Source organism: Seriola lalandi, unplaced genomic scaffold, assembly GCF_002814215.2.
Source record: "Seriola lalandi dorsalis isolate HSWRI2012SDOR001 ecotype SW California unplaced genomic scaffold, Sedor1 jcf7180002054182, whole genome shotgun sequence".
Lineage (NCBI taxonomy): Eukaryota > Metazoa > Chordata > Actinopteri > Carangiformes > Carangidae > Seriola > Seriola lalandi.
Genome location: NW_019524735.1, coordinates 815,812 through 832,575, shown reverse-complemented (window position 1 = coordinate 832,575; position 16,764 = coordinate 815,812). Strand labels below are relative to the sequence as shown.

At 37.5% G+C, this 16,764-nt stretch overlaps 2 protein-coding genes across 2 annotated transcripts; both read left to right on the top strand.

The window, feature by feature from the left end:
* The first annotated feature begins 76 nt into the window (after positions 1–76).
* abcb8 (ATP-binding cassette, sub-family B (MDR/TAP), member 8) lies at positions 77–6,568 on the top strand. Its single transcript, XM_023403717.2, has 16 exons — positions 77–285; positions 1,470–1,800; positions 1,927–2,082; positions 2,834–2,928; positions 3,074–3,179; positions 3,285–3,446; positions 3,953–4,038; positions 4,154–4,251; positions 4,363–4,468; positions 4,585–4,618; positions 4,762–4,898; positions 4,998–5,092; positions 5,186–5,319; positions 5,455–5,602; positions 5,685–5,935; positions 6,154–6,568. The coding sequence occupies exons 1-16, from the start codon at positions 182–184 to the stop codon at positions 6,235–6,237; spliced, it is 2,127 nt and encodes a 708-aa protein (XP_023259485.1). The 5' UTR covers positions 77–181; the 3' UTR covers positions 6,238–6,568.
* Positions 6,569–7,568: 1,000 nt separating this feature from the next.
* Positions 7,569–15,122, top strand: cdk5 (cyclin dependent kinase 5). Its single transcript, XM_087173344.1, has 12 exons — positions 7,569–7,766; positions 8,094–8,182; positions 8,283–8,350; positions 8,481–8,541; positions 8,618–8,674; positions 8,884–8,979; positions 9,279–9,353; positions 11,133–11,229; positions 11,808–11,879; positions 12,084–12,142; positions 12,246–12,326; positions 12,482–15,122. Exons 1-12 carry the CDS (start codon positions 7,730–7,732, stop codon positions 12,566–12,568), a joined length of 879 nt encoding a protein of 292 aa, XP_087029470.1. The 5' UTR covers positions 7,569–7,729; the 3' UTR covers positions 12,569–15,122.
* Positions 15,123–16,764: the final 1,642 nt, after the last annotated feature.

Below are 16,764 nucleotides of genomic sequence, written 5' to 3'. Positions count from 1 at the left end.
AAAAGTAGCACTCTGTTATCTCAAACAAATACCCACAGTAAATATTAGGTCCTGTATAGGTACAGAAATGCATTCTGGGCCAGTACCAACATGGCAGCCTACGGGTTGCCTCTGGATTACTGTAACGCTTAACGATTATATTGACCTAATGAGCTTGGGGTCAGTGAAATAAGCATACATCATGTTTCAGATACTCTGTGGTAAAGCAAGCGTTGCTGCTCCAGTACGGTCATTGTCGTTGTACACGCGATGTAATAAAACAGCAGACATATGGAAACTGTCACGGTAGGGTAATCTAACCTGTTGCTATTTTAGCTAATGACAGCTGATCTGTATCCGATATATAAGTTAATTAATCAATACTGACAAGTCTGGCCTACTTTTAGTTTCTATACAGTACATCTCGACATAGTTGTTTTGTATTCAGATATAAATAGGTAGGTGCAATGGCATGTACTTGTGTGTTTGAGTTCTACTAGAGCTAAAACAGTAAGCAAATCAATCGACGAGTCCATCGAAACGTAATCAGTAACCATTTTCACGCTAAAGTCCTGTTACAGAAATCAGCAGTTTCAACATTTGGGTGCTCCAGCTTTCATGTGCTGCTTTCTACAGTTACATTACTGTAAATTTAATAGCTTTAGGTTTTGGAAGCAGATTGAGGTTTATACTCACAGTATTCACATGTATAGTGAAAGATTTATTTGTTGGCTGTTATCGTTCTGCCTGGTGATCAATAAATCGGCCAGGTCGATGTATGGGCTTATTATAGATATATCTGGATCAGCCAATATGTAAGTGGGTAAAGAGTGTACTAACTAGCTAAGTTTTCAATTCTAAAAACGTCCAGCACAGAATGTATCTTGATGTGTGTCAAGATGGTTTGTCTCCTCTGCCAAGGAGGTTATGTTTTCATCTGTGTGGGTTTATTTGTCAGCAGGATTATGCAAAATGCACTGATTTTCATCAAACAATGGACAAGGGAAGATCCCATTAAATTATGGTGCAGATATGGATCATTTACTATTTTCTTTCTCTGAAGTCTGGTGTATGTTGTTTGACATTGGCCTTGGCAGAGGTCTGCGCTCTATGACTGCCACTCTAGTTTATGTTATGTGCTTATTTAAAAAGAAAATGCTTTAGGCTGAAATATAATTATCAGATTTTGTCAACTCTAAAATGTACACATTCATATCAGCCTCAAAAATCTGGTTTTCGATCAGGGCCACACTTTCTAGAGCAACTCCAACATTAGATAACAATTAATATAAATTAATTCAGAAGATAATTGGTGATAATGATAATTGCTCAGACTCAGATCAGACTAAACATTTTAAGCCAAAAAACTGACAGACCATAATGCATGTAGAGTTCTTAGAGATATTGCTTTTGTTAAATTGGCTTTGCAAAACTTTAATGATTTAGATTATTGAATGTCTAATTGTGTTAATATTCTTCATCATATCCAGGTGGTATATATCTCCAGGATCTAATGGATACAGCTCCTCACAACAGCCTGGAAATGCTGTCAGTCGTATTTGGAGCCTTACTCAGAGAGCTGTCCGCCAGTCTGCCACCCGAACATCCAAACCCCCAGGAGTGGCTCTTAAGTTCATCCTGGGACCAGCGGTACTCACTGTCTCTGCACGACTGTTTTGCCATGTAGCTTACTGCGAGGCAGATTTGAATAATAACACCCCAGTGGAAGTTGTAGCTAAAAGCCCTGTGCCTGAGTTCAAATGGCACATCCTGTGGGAATTTGTCAAACCTCAGCTCTTTGCTCTCATCGGGGCTGTTGTGGTAAGTCTAAATTAGTTCACTCAAATGTAATGCCAGCGTTATAAAATATGATGTGACACATGCTTAAGGTAGTGACATGTCATTTATGCTAATCAAATAAACATAATAATTTTTTTTTTTTTTCAGCTTGCTTTTGGTGCAGCTATCTTGAATATTCAAATCCCCCTGATACTTGGGGATCTGGTGAATATTGTGGCACGTTATCTGAGAGAACACACTGGCAATTATGCCCATGAGATAAGAGGTCCTGCCTTGAAACTGCTCGGACTGTATGGTATCCAAGTAAGTACTCAAGAAAGGTGTCATTTTTCAAAGTAGTTGCACAACTTAATGAGGCAGTACTTCAACAAGAGTTGAGTAGAATCAGTCTATGATGAGCTAAGCAGGGTCTTTATCAATAATAATGATGAAGCTCTGAGCATGTGTGAGCATGTGTAGTATTATTATACATTTCTACCATTGTTTTTTTTTTTTGTTTTTTTTTGCTGTCAAGTGGAGATATACCTCTATATATAACTATGATTTCCTGGTGAGGTGTTGTATTTCAACAAGGAGACCTGGGGTAAATGTAGCGTTTACAATATGTAATTGCAATATATTGTAGTGGATGAAATAAACTGGACATTTATTTCTCTGTAAATTAACTGAGAAGAAATGTAGGGGGTGGATGCAATAAAAGCAACACCAGGACAATATAATGCGTTCCAATACAATGGCTCTGAATAAGTACCACCTCCATGAAGCTTGTTATACTATAGTGTAGTTTGTGTGTTGTTGTATTACAGTATATTATAAAGTCTTCCTTTTGTTTCAATAAATCCGTCCATTCACATGCGGCTCGCGGATCTGATTGTTTCAGAAAGTTCAATATTTATCTAGTTAGTTAAGGTGCTTGTTTGCTTTACACATCTGCATGCTCTGTTCAGTTTGCTTTCATATAAAAAAAAAAAAGCATATAAAAAATTATAAATGTCACAGCTGTTTTCTGGAAAATGGCCTGTTCCATTGGTCATTAATCACTTCTTTTGTTCAGGGCCTGCTGACGTCTGGCTACATTATCCTGCTTTCAAAGGTGGGAGAGAGAGTGGCAGCAGACATGAGAAAGACCCTTTTTGCATCCTTACTGAGGTACACATCACAAAAGCAGTGATTAGACACATGCGGTCACGGTTGCACGGGTTATCTACTGTTGACTTTATAGATGGACCATATCTGCAGTACAGAAAGGATAACCATTGTTAACACTGCCATTGTTATTTTTTTTTTGTCTCAGGCAAGATGTGGCGTTCTTTGATGCCAATAAAACTGGGCAGCTGGTGAATCGTTTGACTGCAGACATTCAGGAGTTCAAGTCATCCTTTAAGTTGGTTATCTCTCAGGTATAAAGTGTGAATTTGTGTTCTAAAATAATCAGTAATATGCAAACTATGTGCAAGTTTTAACGTTCAAATTCCAATTTTTTTGCTCTTTTTGCATATTTGCAGGGCCTGCGTAGTCTTACACAGACAGTTGGATGTTTTGTCTCTCTCTACATCATCTCCCCTAAACTCACAGGTTTGACAGTAGTTGTCCTTCCCTGTCTAGTGGGAGCTGGTGCTCTCATCGGCTCATTCCTCCGTAAACTATCTCGTCTGGCTCAAGAACAGGTAAGGTCAAATATAGTGTTACATTAGGACTGCAGTGTCTTGTACACAGATTGACTTTGATTACCATGTTGTGACGAGGTGCTGCAATGTCAGAATAGCCACAATTCAAAAAGTCGTAGATATGGGCAAGCAGAACAGACCTTGTCATGAATGTGGCAGATGCACTGTACCTTCTCGTCTCTTAACACAGTATAGATCTGTTCTCGCTACTACCCACAAATGTTCAGATGAAAAGTTTCTTCACATCCTCTTGACTCCTTCCTTGATTTTCATCATTCTGTGGGCTGACATGCAAACAGAAAGATATGTCTGTGGCAACACCTGCACTGCGAGATATGTCGCTGACACTCAAAATAAGTAATCACTACTATGCTATTAAACAAAAAAAAACTTTATCTATTCTATTTCACTATCTGTATTTACAACATACACATGTATCTTAAACACATCCATCCATATTGTGAAGCCTTTATGTCTGACTGTCTTTACATTGTGTTAAATTTAAGGTGGCAAAAGCAACAGGAGTGGCAGATGAGGCGCTTGGCAATGTGCGAACAGTGAAAGCTTTTGCCATGGAGGAGCGGGAGCTCCAGTAAGTGAGCGTATATTCTGATATAGTCACAGCCATAGTACTTTTAGAGCTACAGTATACTGTGGCTCAGATTTGTAGGGTAAAATGTTTTAATTTACATAATCTTTTCCCCCAGGTTATATTCACATGAAGTTGACAAATCGTGTGAAATGAATGAAAATCTTGGTGCTGGAATAGCCGTTTTCCAAGGACTGTCAAACATCGCCCTGAATTGTGAGTGTGTGTTACTAATGTCAACAGATTAACACAATGTTGAGCAGTTTGGTATTGTATCTCAGAGTTTCTGTAATGGTAATATTTTTGGAATGTGTACCGTTGATACAGGCATTGTTCTGGGAACTATTTTTGCTGGAGGGACTTTAATTTCTAGCAACGAATTGTCCCCTGGAGACCTCATGTCTTTCCTGGTTGCTTCCCAGACTGTTCAGAGGTAAAAGACACAACTTGCTCCACAATGAGTGCTGTATATTACCATTTAATATTAAATGTATTAGTTCAAACATGGCGGATGTTAGTTTATAACTTGTGTTTTGTCTTTATGCTCAGGTCATTGGCCAGTATCTCTATCCTTTTTGGACAGGTGAGTAAAAATTCTACACATATCTAGAGCTTGTGTTATCTGAGTGACACACATTTAAAATGAAGAATTATATCATGGGAGCATTTGTTGAAATCTGAAATATCTATGGACCAACATTGACCAACTCTAACATTTTTCTACAGGTGGTGAGAGGAATAAGCTCTGGGGCCCGGGTATTTGAATACCTTGCTTTGGAGCCAACCATCCCACTCTCTGGGGGAGGACGCATCCCGTACCATTCTCTGACAGGAAGAGTGGACTTTATGAACATTTCATTCAGGTTGGAATCTTATCTTAATTCAAAACAAAAGTAGATTGCAGGAACTGAACATAAACATCCACTGATACTATCTATTCATTTCTTTTTGTGAATTTTTAGTTATCCGACAAGACCTGGCCATCAGATTTTAAACAAGTTCAGCTTGACGCTGCCTCCGTCTAAAACTGTTGCCATTGTTGGAGAATCTGGAGGAGGTAATTTCTTAGATTTTAATTCTAATTGTAATTGTGTGACATGTAAACATATATGATAATGAGCCTACAAATGATTAATCCAAATCATTTTAGGAAAGTCCACAGTGGCGTCCTTGCTAGAGCGTTTCTATGACCCGACCAGTGGTGTAATCATGCTGGATGGACTTGACATCCGTACACTTGACCCATCCTGGCTCAGGGGACAAGTTATTGGATTTATCAATCAGGTAAAGTTTGCTTATCATTAGTAGTACTTCATTTTTAAAACAGGGATGTGAATAATAAGTCAGTTTTATAGAAAAATTAATTTGTCACATTTTTAGCTGTCCACTTCTCACCGTATCTCTCAATACTCTGTGTAGGAGCCAGTTTTATTCGGATCATCCGTCATGGAGAACATCCGCTTTGGGAAGCCTGAGGCCACAGATGCTGAGGTCATTAATGCAGCCAAGCAAGCCAATGCTCACCGCTTCATTACAGGTTTCCCAGACGGCTATAACACTGTGGTTGGTAAGTGCTCTCATTTAAGCTTTTCGTACTGTTAAGAAATTTCGGGACGTGTCAATACTAAGCTTTACATTTTTAAAACCAGGTGAGCGAGGTGTGACATTATCAGGTGGGCAGAAACAGCGCATTGCCATCGCCCGCGCCCTGATCAAGAACCCCAGCATCCTGGTGTTGGATGAAGCCACCAGCGCCCTGGACGCAGAATCAGAACGAGTGGTGCAGGAAGCTCTGGACAGGGCCACAAGGGGTCGCACTGTGCTCATCATTGCCCACCGGCTGAGCACCATTCAAGGGGCTGACCTCATCTGTGTCATGAGTAATGGCCGCATTGTGGAGGTGAGGTACCAGAGTACTCAGAGAAATAGAGGTGTTGGTACCTCCTTTTAAATGTCTTGGCTAATTTATTAGACATCCTTGTACATTCAAAGAAGCACTGAGGAGAATTGCCTTCATTCAATTGTCAGCAGTTCATGTGGATATATTGGATGCTTCTTAATGTACTGTGTAATGTAGGTTTTAATTGTATCTAATAGCTTCCTCTCCTTTCTTTTAAGGCTGGGACTCATTTGGAACTGCTGAGCAAAGGAGGACTTTATTCTGATCTGATCCGCAGGCAAAGAACTGAGGGACAGAAATGAACAATGCAAAATGCGCTTACTCTAAATCTATAATAAATAATAGGGTTTATTTTTAAATTAATAGTGGAGGCTTGCATGTACATGATGAATGATAGATAATGTATTGCAAATTTACCAGCTCCATGTCTACTTTTATGACAAACTCTCAAAGTTCTGTATGTAAATGTACTGTATAAGTGGACCAACTGGATCAGCCTGTGATGATTAACAAACTACACGATTGTACAGTCTTTACCTCAAATGAGAACTTAATTTCTGTTTTCTCTTATCCTGTATAGAATGATAAATTATAATGTGATAAAATAAAGAATTAAAATTTGTTTTGATGAGAGTGTGTTTGTATGTTTTCCTTTTTGGGGATCACAATGCACAGTTTGCATGTTTTTTTTCACAAGTGTAGGGTTGAAAAGACAAATCACTGAACCTATATAATGAGAAGTATATGCTTTGTAGACAGTGTCAGCTTCAGTTGCTCTCCACCATCATCCATTCTGTTTAGATCTGTTACCTGTTGAGGAACTACTGTTTTGGCACCAATATTAAGTCCCTTATACAGATGATAACTATTAAACTGTCTTTACAGATGGCAGAAACCTGAGTATATATGATCTTACCGTCAATATGTTACATCTCTTGAGTAACTCAAATCCATTGCAGCAGAGTTACTGGAAACTACAAACTTTTTACAGCCATTATTCTACCCTCCAAAGGCTGAATGCTTGCCCACAGGATTTAGTATGACTTTAATGCTCCTTTTTTATGCGGTATTACTATTTTATCCATCCTTTGGATGTCTGTACAGTATGTGTGCTGCCACTTAAGTATTGCACAAAGGTGAATATTAGCCAACACCTTTCCTCCATAGTATTATGAGCTCATTTGACAAATGGTGTAAGTAAATAGTTAAGACTTACATCCCTATAAAAGTGTATTCATTGCTGATCAGGCAAATATACTTAAAATATCAAGATATTGCCTGACAGCAGTAGAATCCATTTGCAGTTTGAGATTAGATTACAAATGATCAATTTGAGTAATGGAAACACATTTAAGAGGGTACTATTTCAGTATGTATCCACATCCCTTACAGCTGTTATCTTTGACTGCAGTCTGTGGGTCAACCCGCAGAGTCTGAGAATCTGGTCATAGTTCATCTTCTGTAAACAATAATTTTGCTATCCTTTTGTGACTACAGCTGTTCATAACATGTCTCCACAGAACAGCAAATTGCCTCTCTTGATATGATGTATGATGTGCATCCAGCAATGTTAAGCAGTCATCGTTTTGGGGTTTCAACGGTGTTGCAGTTCATCTTTTGGCCTCTAGATGACCCACAACAACAAGTCTGGCTGCAGCTGCAGACCGAGCAGGAATAGCAAGTGCAGATAGCTTCAAGCTAACGCTAGCTATCGCAACAGCATTAACCCCAGCCTGGGGCTATAGACAGTCGTTGGTTTGGTAGCTGGATCAAGGCTGGGTTCACTGGTTAAACATGCAGAAATATGAAAAGCTTGAAAAAATCGGAGAGGGTAAGTGTCACACGCTATTTTGTAAAGTTAAGTTTAGCTAGCCAGGTTTGCTAACATAGCATTCATGTAGTTGCAGGGCTAGCTAACGTTAGCTAGATTGAAAGCTTTATGTCTGCGTCAATTAATTCCCTAGTTAACCATATACACTGCGGTAGTTTTTACTTACACCGGTATGTTTGTGACAATATCTGCCCGAAGATTTCTGCCTGCAAGCGTTTACGATATTATGGCTAGCTAGGTAGTTTAGCGAGCTAATGTTAGGACTTATTGCTTTGCCATTCATCAATACGCTGACTGTGATTTAACTCAACTTTTTCTACTCTGTAGGCACGTACGGGACAGTTTTCAAGGCTAAAAACAGAGAAACGCATGAAATTGTGGCTTTGAAAAGGGTGAGACTGGACGACGACGACGAGGTGTGTTTTCATACTAAGATAATCTCAATTTGAGTATATATACATGCTAGCAGGTTGTTAGTAGGCTAGTGCTAAACACAGTGGTTCTGAATTGTTTCAGGGGGTGCCCAGCTCTGCTCTGAGAGAAATCTGTCTTCTGAAGGAACTAAAGCATAAAAACATTGTCAGGTCCGTGTTCCACTCAAACTGTATTTATCTTGTTTTTATGTTATGTGCCCTCATATGGGCAATGTTTCACTGTTTGCTTTTAACCCAGATGTCAATGAACACGAACTTATAGCTGTTCTGTCTCCTTCAGGCTACATGATGTTTTGCACAGTGACAAGAAGTTAACCTTGGTTTTTGAATATTGTGATCAGGTGAGATGGATTCATCTGAAACTTACAGTGTCAGTAGTCTCTTCTGAGACTAATGCGTGTCTCTAATCAATTGCAGGATTTGAAGAAGTATTTTGACAGCTGCAATGGGGATCTCGACCCTGAAACTGTGAAGGTGAGAGATCATCCAGGATAATTCACGAAGAGGCGCGAACCAAAGGCAGTATGCCTGCTTAAATGCATACTGTACTGTACATTTAGATTTAGTATCATCTTTGACCTCTGATTGTCATCAGTATTGTATAGTAGTTAGTTACATTTTATGAAACTTGGAATTAATAACTCAAATATTGTTTTGTTTCTATCCTTGGTTTTCCTCTGCAGTCATTCATGTACCAGCTGTTGAAAGGCCTTGCTTTCTGTCACAGTCGAAACGTTCTTCATAGAGATCTGAAGCCACAGAATCTCCTCATCAACAGAGTGAGTGTTTAGGTGCATTTGGACTTTGACTTGAAGGTTAGTTAAAATTTGTTAGCTTGTGAGCAAATCATTTGGCTCAGTCAGAATACTATTTCCATAATGGTGAAGAAAAGCAAAGTGACTTCTGTTTGGATGGCTTTCTCTGTGTCATCGCAAACAAGTGAGAAACTTGGATCATTGCGAATGTTTTTTGTGAAAGGTATTGCAGAGTATGATGTGATACACTACATAGGCTGTATTTTAGTAGTGTGTGTTGATATCATCTGGAAAGATTTAGTAACTTGTGTATCTGTCTGCAGAATGGGGAGCTGAAGCTGGCTGACTTTGGGTTGGCTCGAGCCTTTGGCATTCCTGTGAGGTGTTACTCAGCAGAGGTAGGTTGTACATCATTAACACAGCAGGTGCTAATTACTGACTGCTTTAAAGATGAACCAAATCATCTGTACATTTTGACTGTTACAGAGGGATTTGTAATCTGGTGCTAACTAATGGAGGCGTTTAAGAAGTTGTTGTAAGCGCATGTAGCTGAGATAAACAGTCCCAAATCTGGTGTTAAAAAGTTTTATTGAAATACTGTTGGTTTTTGAAAACCAACAGTATTTCAATGAAATGAAACTTTCAGGCTTTGTCTTAGGGCTGAATGACATGACTTAAAAATCTCTCTCAGTATAAAATCTTAGTATAAATAGTGATATGAAAATATGGCACAGTTGTAGCATCTAAATAGCAAACTGCAACAGCATTAATAAAAATGTGGGTTCTCTTTAACAATCCCAAATGTTTTTTTTAGGCTATTAAAATGCACTTGTCTTGTGTTGATGCTATCACAGAAATGACAGGCAAGTTTCAGATAGGTTCAGTGGTTTTCAGTCGGCTGAACTAAGGGCCCGGCGAGCCGATCTCATGGGGGAGCAGTTGACCCAGGGTGACACTACTGATCTGACAATGTAATAAACATCAACCTAGAGGGGAAAAGAGTTTGAAGCATTGAGAATTTGAGGGAAGGTCATTTTATTTAAGAGAATCTATTACCCTGAGACTCTGTTTCAGTGACAGGAAATGAACGACTCTATACTACATGGATATACTGGATTCTGAATGTAGTACAAGCAGCGTCAATTAAATACAGTGATTGAAGTTTTAATAATGAAAGTGTAAGTATTTTGTTTACTTTATCGGCATTACTGCTCATCATATCTGTGCTAAATCCTTAAAAATCTAACAAAGTGCTTCAGAGTGGAGTTCATCAGTGTTTCTCAGGTGACAATTTTTATAAGAACCCAAGGTTTGAGGTGAAGTAGTAAAAATGGTATTATTCATGTGCATTTTTTCATGCAGTTTTATGCATGAAAAGTGCATATACAGGGATTCCCCACTATTATTTTGAAAGACAACACCTCAACACAATTAACCCAGATGAATGAAAAATCTTCCACGTACTCTAGCATGTGTATTACACAAAGGCAATATAACACCATCAGTTTGGAGGAGACTTTTAGGAGCTAGAACCCTTTTAAAAAAGCACTTACAGATTTTTTTGTCTTCTGTTTTTGTGTATATAACAATGTGGTGTTTTCAAGTTACTTAGAAGCTCGCAGTACGTCTATGCTATTCCACTAATGTAACTTCATTTTTCTCTCTAAAAATAATGACTTGTGAAAAGTTAGTTGTGGTTCAGCAGGTGGTCGCATAATTAACATGTGGACTGGAATGATCTCTCCAGTCTGAAACATAAGCACTCCCAACTTCCCACACACTCTCTTAGGGAAATATACCTTTTTTTATATATTTTATTTTATTCTTTTTTTCTCTGCTCTGTCAGTGCACTTCACCAGACACATTTTCATAAATCCTAGGAAATAAAACTGTAAAATACTTGACACCTGACAAAGCAGCAGTTTGCTAAAATGTCAAGAACTTGTAATGGAACGCAGACGCAGATATAAGTTCACCATTTAGTATTAGGGACAGCGCTGTCATATCCATTTATTTATTTATTTAGTTATTTTTTTTGTGAAATCAGCGTCAGTATAAAATAGTACCCACCTCAAAGAACAGTCATTACCCTGAACGCTTGTATTAACAGTAGTATGGCTGAGATAATTTGTGAAATTGGTCTTATTATTACACTGCACTTTGTGATGTGCATATAGGTGGTGACCTTGTGGTACCGGCCTCCAGATGTGCTGTTTGGTGCTAAACTTTATTCTACCTCAATTGACATGTGGTCGGCTGGATGCATATTTGCAGGTTTGTGGAGAGATGTTAATCTGTTCTTGTCTTTCTAGTTTTGTTCTCTTGCCTATGGAGATAGCATTCAGCTGAAACTAATAATACCAATTCATTATTCATAAAGGACAGTGGTTAAACATCGCAAAGAGGTTTCAGTGTCTTTCGAGTTATGTGTGTAAATGCCAAATTGACAAGCCACCGGACTCTTCGCAGGTGTTCAACATCCAAAGGTCTCATACTTCTGCGGCCAATTACTTTCAGTGTTTCGGAGCTAAAATTTGGAACAGCTGAAAAGATCTTATGAAATCTTTGGAATCTGTTACAGTTCTTAAAGAAGAGAGATGAGTGAATGTATTTATTCTCAGAAAAAAATTTGCAATTTGTATAATGAGACAGGCCAGGACCACTATGGAAATTAGTTATTTTTTTTCCGTGTATTCCATGTATTATTCAATTTTATGTATTTGTTTTGTGTTTCTATGTGTTAAGGTTTTTTTTTTGTTTGGTGAATATGTAGAAAAGTGTGTTATGAGTTGGTTATTTTATGAACAAAAGCATTTCATAATTTAAACCATATTTTATTTTGTTCCATTCAGAGCTGGCCAATGCTGGAAGGCCTTTATTCCCCGGGAACGATGTGGACGACCAGTTGAAAAGAATCTTCAGATATCTTTTTTTTGACTTGATTTGTAGGTTTTGACAGAGTGAGGCTTCTGCTTGTACTGTTTGGTATATTGGACCTTAGAGGTTTGCTCAGGCAACTAAAGAACTATTGATTTACTATGTGATCAGTGATTTATGAACACTTAAGTCTTAACAGGTTGGACACACCTCTTTGTTGGAAAAAGTGTTTCTTTAACCACTATATACATTGTTGGGTACGCCAACTGAAGAACAGTGGCAGACGATGACCAAACTTCCTGATTACAAGGTAAATTATTGATGTTACTCATTTCATTAGCTCAGCTTAAATAATGTTTTACTGAATTTCTTTAACCGAAACATTTTTTTACTGCCTCTTTCTCTACTTGTAGCCATATCCCATGTATCCAGCCACCACCTCACTGGTGAACGTGGTCCCCAAACTAAGTAGCACAGGACGGGATCTACTTCAGGTACTTACAAAAAATTTTGATGTTTTCAGGTACTAATGATTGTTCAAGTAGCAGCTAGAATGTCATACAGTTGCTGCTAATATGCAGTTTTGCTTGCAAGAAATTTGATATCGTTGCTCATTCATTAAAAAAACATTTCCTTTGATCTCACCTAGAACCTGTTGAAATGTAATCCTGTCCAGAGGATCTCTGCAGAGGAGGCCTTGCAGCACCCTTACTTTGCTGATTTCTGCCCACCCTAAACGCTAAATTGCCTCTCAGTGAACCTCAGCCACCAGAATCAATCACCCTTCACTCTGTTGGTTTCATTAGATCCCAACAAGGCAAATCCCTCACCGGTTTTCAAACACTCCCCTGCAATTTCTTCTGTTGTGCCTCTGTGTGGAACAAAGTCCTAGTGGCTCTACAAGGTTTTAGGTTCTTCTAAGTTGCGAGCCAGTTTAATTTGGTACATATACACCTCCCAGTTAATTAGCACTGATGTTGGAGGGTGAACATGGTGTTGCATTGAATAAATTTTTATACCTGCAGAGGTGGTTCTTAACAAAAATCTTATCCAAGGGAATTAAATTAGCATGTGCTGGTTATTTCTAACTTTTAAATAGCTGACCCTGACTAAACAAAGGCCCTTTGAATCTGTGGTGATCTGAAGACAAAATTTAAAGTGTTAGCACAGTTACCCAAACAGCCCTTCTAATATGATAGCTTCTGTTCTTATTGTATTGTGTTTTGTAAAGCAGTTTTGCCAATGTGCCTGCATTAATAGAAGACACAACATAGTTGGAAACTGTAGCCTGATGAATAATAAGTTTTCAAGGCTAATACCAATATTGATATTTTAAGAGAAACAAAATCTGATAACAATATATCAGCCGATATTATTTTTTAAATGACACAAATAATAAACATTTTTGATGAGAATTGTTGAAATTTGGTTATTAAAGAATTTTGATCAAGATGTATGTGTACTGAGTGGGATATTTTACAGTTGGAAAATAATCTTTCAAGTTCACACAGTGGGACAGATTATGTAATTGAGACACTTTCTAAATGATCTAAAACATATCTTTGCATTTCAGGACTGAAGTTTGTAGTTACTTATTGGCAGTGAAGTACGCTGGTACTGATACATCTGTGATAAGTTAATATCCATTGATATAATGGCTCTAGTGGAGACCACAGATTCCTGGGGCAACTAATGCTGAAAAGTCACTATTTAAAAATAAGTTATATTAAATAGATCTGCCAGTTTTAGAATCACAAGTGACAGTTTTTTTTTTTCTTTCTTTTTATTGTAAAGGCTTAAGTCAATGTTACCCCCTTTTTTAGGCTTGTGTGTTACTTGTTTAACGCTGTATTTTACAGTTTTGTGTCATTTCCATGCTATTTCCTTCGAGGTTTCCTGGTTAGAACTATGTCATTTGGTACTGATAACTGGGAAAATACTGTGGGAATTTCCTTGAAATAACTGCTCGAATTAAACCAAATATTCATCCATTATTAATTTAATTTAACTTTTTTTCTAATTTGTGTTTTTATCTGCAAACAGAATTCCCATTTTTGCTCTTTAGGGTTACACAAGCTGTTAATCACTGATTGACTGGAAATGTACTCACTGAACATGGTATTTTCCCTATAATTATTACATATAATTAGGACCAAATTATGTACCTCTCTCCTGGAAACATCCAAGGAAATTACAAATGTGTTACTGTTATTTAAACATTTTTTTTTGTTTTTTAGACCAGAACAAACTACACACTTCTATTTCTGATGTTTCACATACGAACTGTACTTTGTCCCACTAACTATTACAAGATTGTATAATAGCATGGGAAGCTAATTTATAATTTTCTTTTTTCTCAGGCTTTTTATTTCCCTTTTTTTATTTGTCTTTTGTGCACTTTGTTAACTGACAGTTTTATTTAAAATCGTTTAGTTATCAATATAATTAAATATATTGAACACTGACAGCCAGGATTATAGCCGGTTATCAATAAATGGGCCAATATATATATATATATGTATGTTAATGATTAGTGGACCATTTGTGACACATTGCTATTTTTTGACATCATCTTTATCATCATTATGTCCTTCTGAAATGCTTTTGTAATAGATATGTTAGAGATGAAAAAAATGCAAATGAACTGCATTTTCATATGATTGTTTTGCACCATTAGCTGTTTCCATTTTTGGTTACTTATTATATTAACATGGTTAACAGCTTGCAGTGTTGTTTTACTTCAGATTATTGCAGTGCTACTTATCCCATAAAAGCCTACATAATGAGTTGTTTGAAGTAGCTGTCTTAATAGGGAAAGGACTTATTTTCATTTTGCTGATGTAAGACGAGATAATGGATGCATGTATTTATTAATGATGGAATGTCTGCTCTTTTTTTCTTTTCTTTTTTGCATCTGTTTAAATGTAGCACCAACTTCATTTGGTACAGAAACGTCTTCTGAATGATTTAAACAGTACTCAGATCTGTAGTTGTTAGCAGGCTCTTTTTAGGATTTAAAATGTTGAAGGTTGTGTGTGGATTAAGTTATGACAAAAAAAAAAAAATAATAATAATTCGCTCTCAGTATTTCATCATCTCGTGATGACAGGACATTTCAAACTGCTGTAGATTTACTTTATACAGCCTAAATTTAAATTTTAAATGAAGAGTGGATTTTGCACTTTGCTAGTATCTTTGCTTTTGTTGGTAGAACTTGGGATGAATATTGTCAGTTATTCTTTTTGTGTATATTTCAGCCAATAAGACGGAGTAAAGTCGACATAAATACATGTTTGCTTTTGAGATTGGAAGTTCATTCTTGACCTTGGAAAACAGGACAAACTAATTTCACAAAAGGTTCGTTTAGTAGCTGCTCTGGAGCTTTCAATCAAATCCATGATTAAGTGGGCAAATTACATCTTCTGAGGAAGATGGTGAGATAAGATCAAAAAGCTCCGGAACATCTACTAAATTAACCTTGTGAGATTGTTTAGTCAATGGTTGCTTTTCTTTGCAAATGATTTTCACAACATTTTAGGAACAGGTCTTTGTCAGATCTGCTGTTAAGCGGCGCTTATGTTTTCAACAGTGACAAAAAAAAAGGTTGACTTTAAATTCTGACTTCTTCAGTGTACATCCGCTTTGAATAAGATGTGTCATTTTTGTTTTAAGCCCCTGAAAACTTGGTTTGGAATCTTAAATGTTTCTCAGTAACATAATAAAATTCAAGACAAAATAAGCAACAATCAAAGTTAAGGATTAGGTTCACTGGGTACAGTTTGTATATCAGCTAATCTGCTTCATCAAGGTTTGATCAGTTGTAGCTGACAAACAACCACACAACTGTCATCACATTTAGATTTAAATATTGCTTAATTACATCCACCTTTTCCCAGCTGAGCCCCGTCTACATCTAACACATGAGCAGAGCTCGAGAGAAAAAACAAACACCGAAACTGTTTTAACCGCAGAAGATTATTTTGTGTCCATCTAGGATCCTATTGCTCAAACTCGGCAGGCGACTGAGACGATATGTTTTCACGGCCTTTCAGCTGGCACGCAGTTAAGTTTGTCAGTGAGGTGGTTTGAAACGCTCATGCCAATTTAAGACTGAGTACGTTACGCGCATTTAAGTGTGTATTAACTATTTAATGTACAGTTCAAGAGTTAAAATCACATATCTACAATAAAATGCACACAGAGCATGTAGAGCCAGATGAAGCAAGTCCAGTTCCTCAGTTGTGTGCGCAAGAAAATCTTGATGTTACCTGTAAGAACCAGTCTTAAAGGCACATTTTTTGATTCACTGCGAGCCACATTGTTTTTTGAGTCCATAAAAATGGTGTGATATTGCAGTTTTCCACATCTGCATAATATCTTTGTTTTGTTTAGTATTGCACAATCCCAACCCTGGTTTGAAGAGGATTTTGTTAGATCCAAGACGTAGCACAGGATATGGAGAGCACTATTTTTGATTCATCTGGCTCCAAAAATACACTTTGAACAATACAAAGTGAATAGCATGGCTAATATTACATTAAGAGGCCAGAGATAATAGGAATACACAATGGTCATGCAAGGAAGAAAATGGGTGATGTGCCATAAATTATTAACTGTAAGAATAAAATAGTTCAAATCTCTGTGTTTGTTGTACAGTATAGCAACAGTATAGAATATTATCTTCTACTTGGCCATAACTATGCAGTAAATGTCAATTCAGGACTACTTAATGAGCACAGACAATTAGGTAATAGTTTCTACCAGTTCTGATACACTCTGCTGTTCCTTGACTGATAGTAAGGCAGGGGGCAGGGAGAGAGGTAAAGACCCAGGACATTTTCACAAATCCTACGTATCCCCCACAGTTTGCGGTAGGTGCTGGGTTGTTTTTATGCTTTTCAACCCGACAACATGACACACACACATACACAC

Coding starts and splice junctions, on each gene's coding strand:
- abcb8 (XM_023403717.2), top strand. CDS start 182: ATGTTTCAGATACTCTGTGGTAAAGCAAGCGTTGCTGCTCCAGTACGG. Junction 3,447..3,952: donor CTCGTCTGGCTCAAGAACAG/GTAAGGTCAAAT, acceptor GTTAAATTTAAG/GTGGCAAAAGCAACAGGAGT. Junction 5,936..6,153: donor GTAATGGCCGCATTGTGGAG/GTGAGGTACCAG, acceptor CTTTCTTTTAAG/GCTGGGACTCATTTGGAACT.
- cdk5 (XM_087173344.1), top strand. CDS start 7,730: ATGCAGAAATATGAAAAGCTTGAAAAAATCGGAGAGG. Junction 12,143..12,245: donor CCAAACTTCCTGATTACAAG/GTAAATTATTGA, acceptor CTCTACTTGTAG/CCATATCCCATGTATCCAGC. Junction 12,327..12,481: donor CAGGACGGGATCTACTTCAG/GTACTTACAAAA, acceptor GATCTCACCTAG/AACCTGTTGAAATGTAATCC.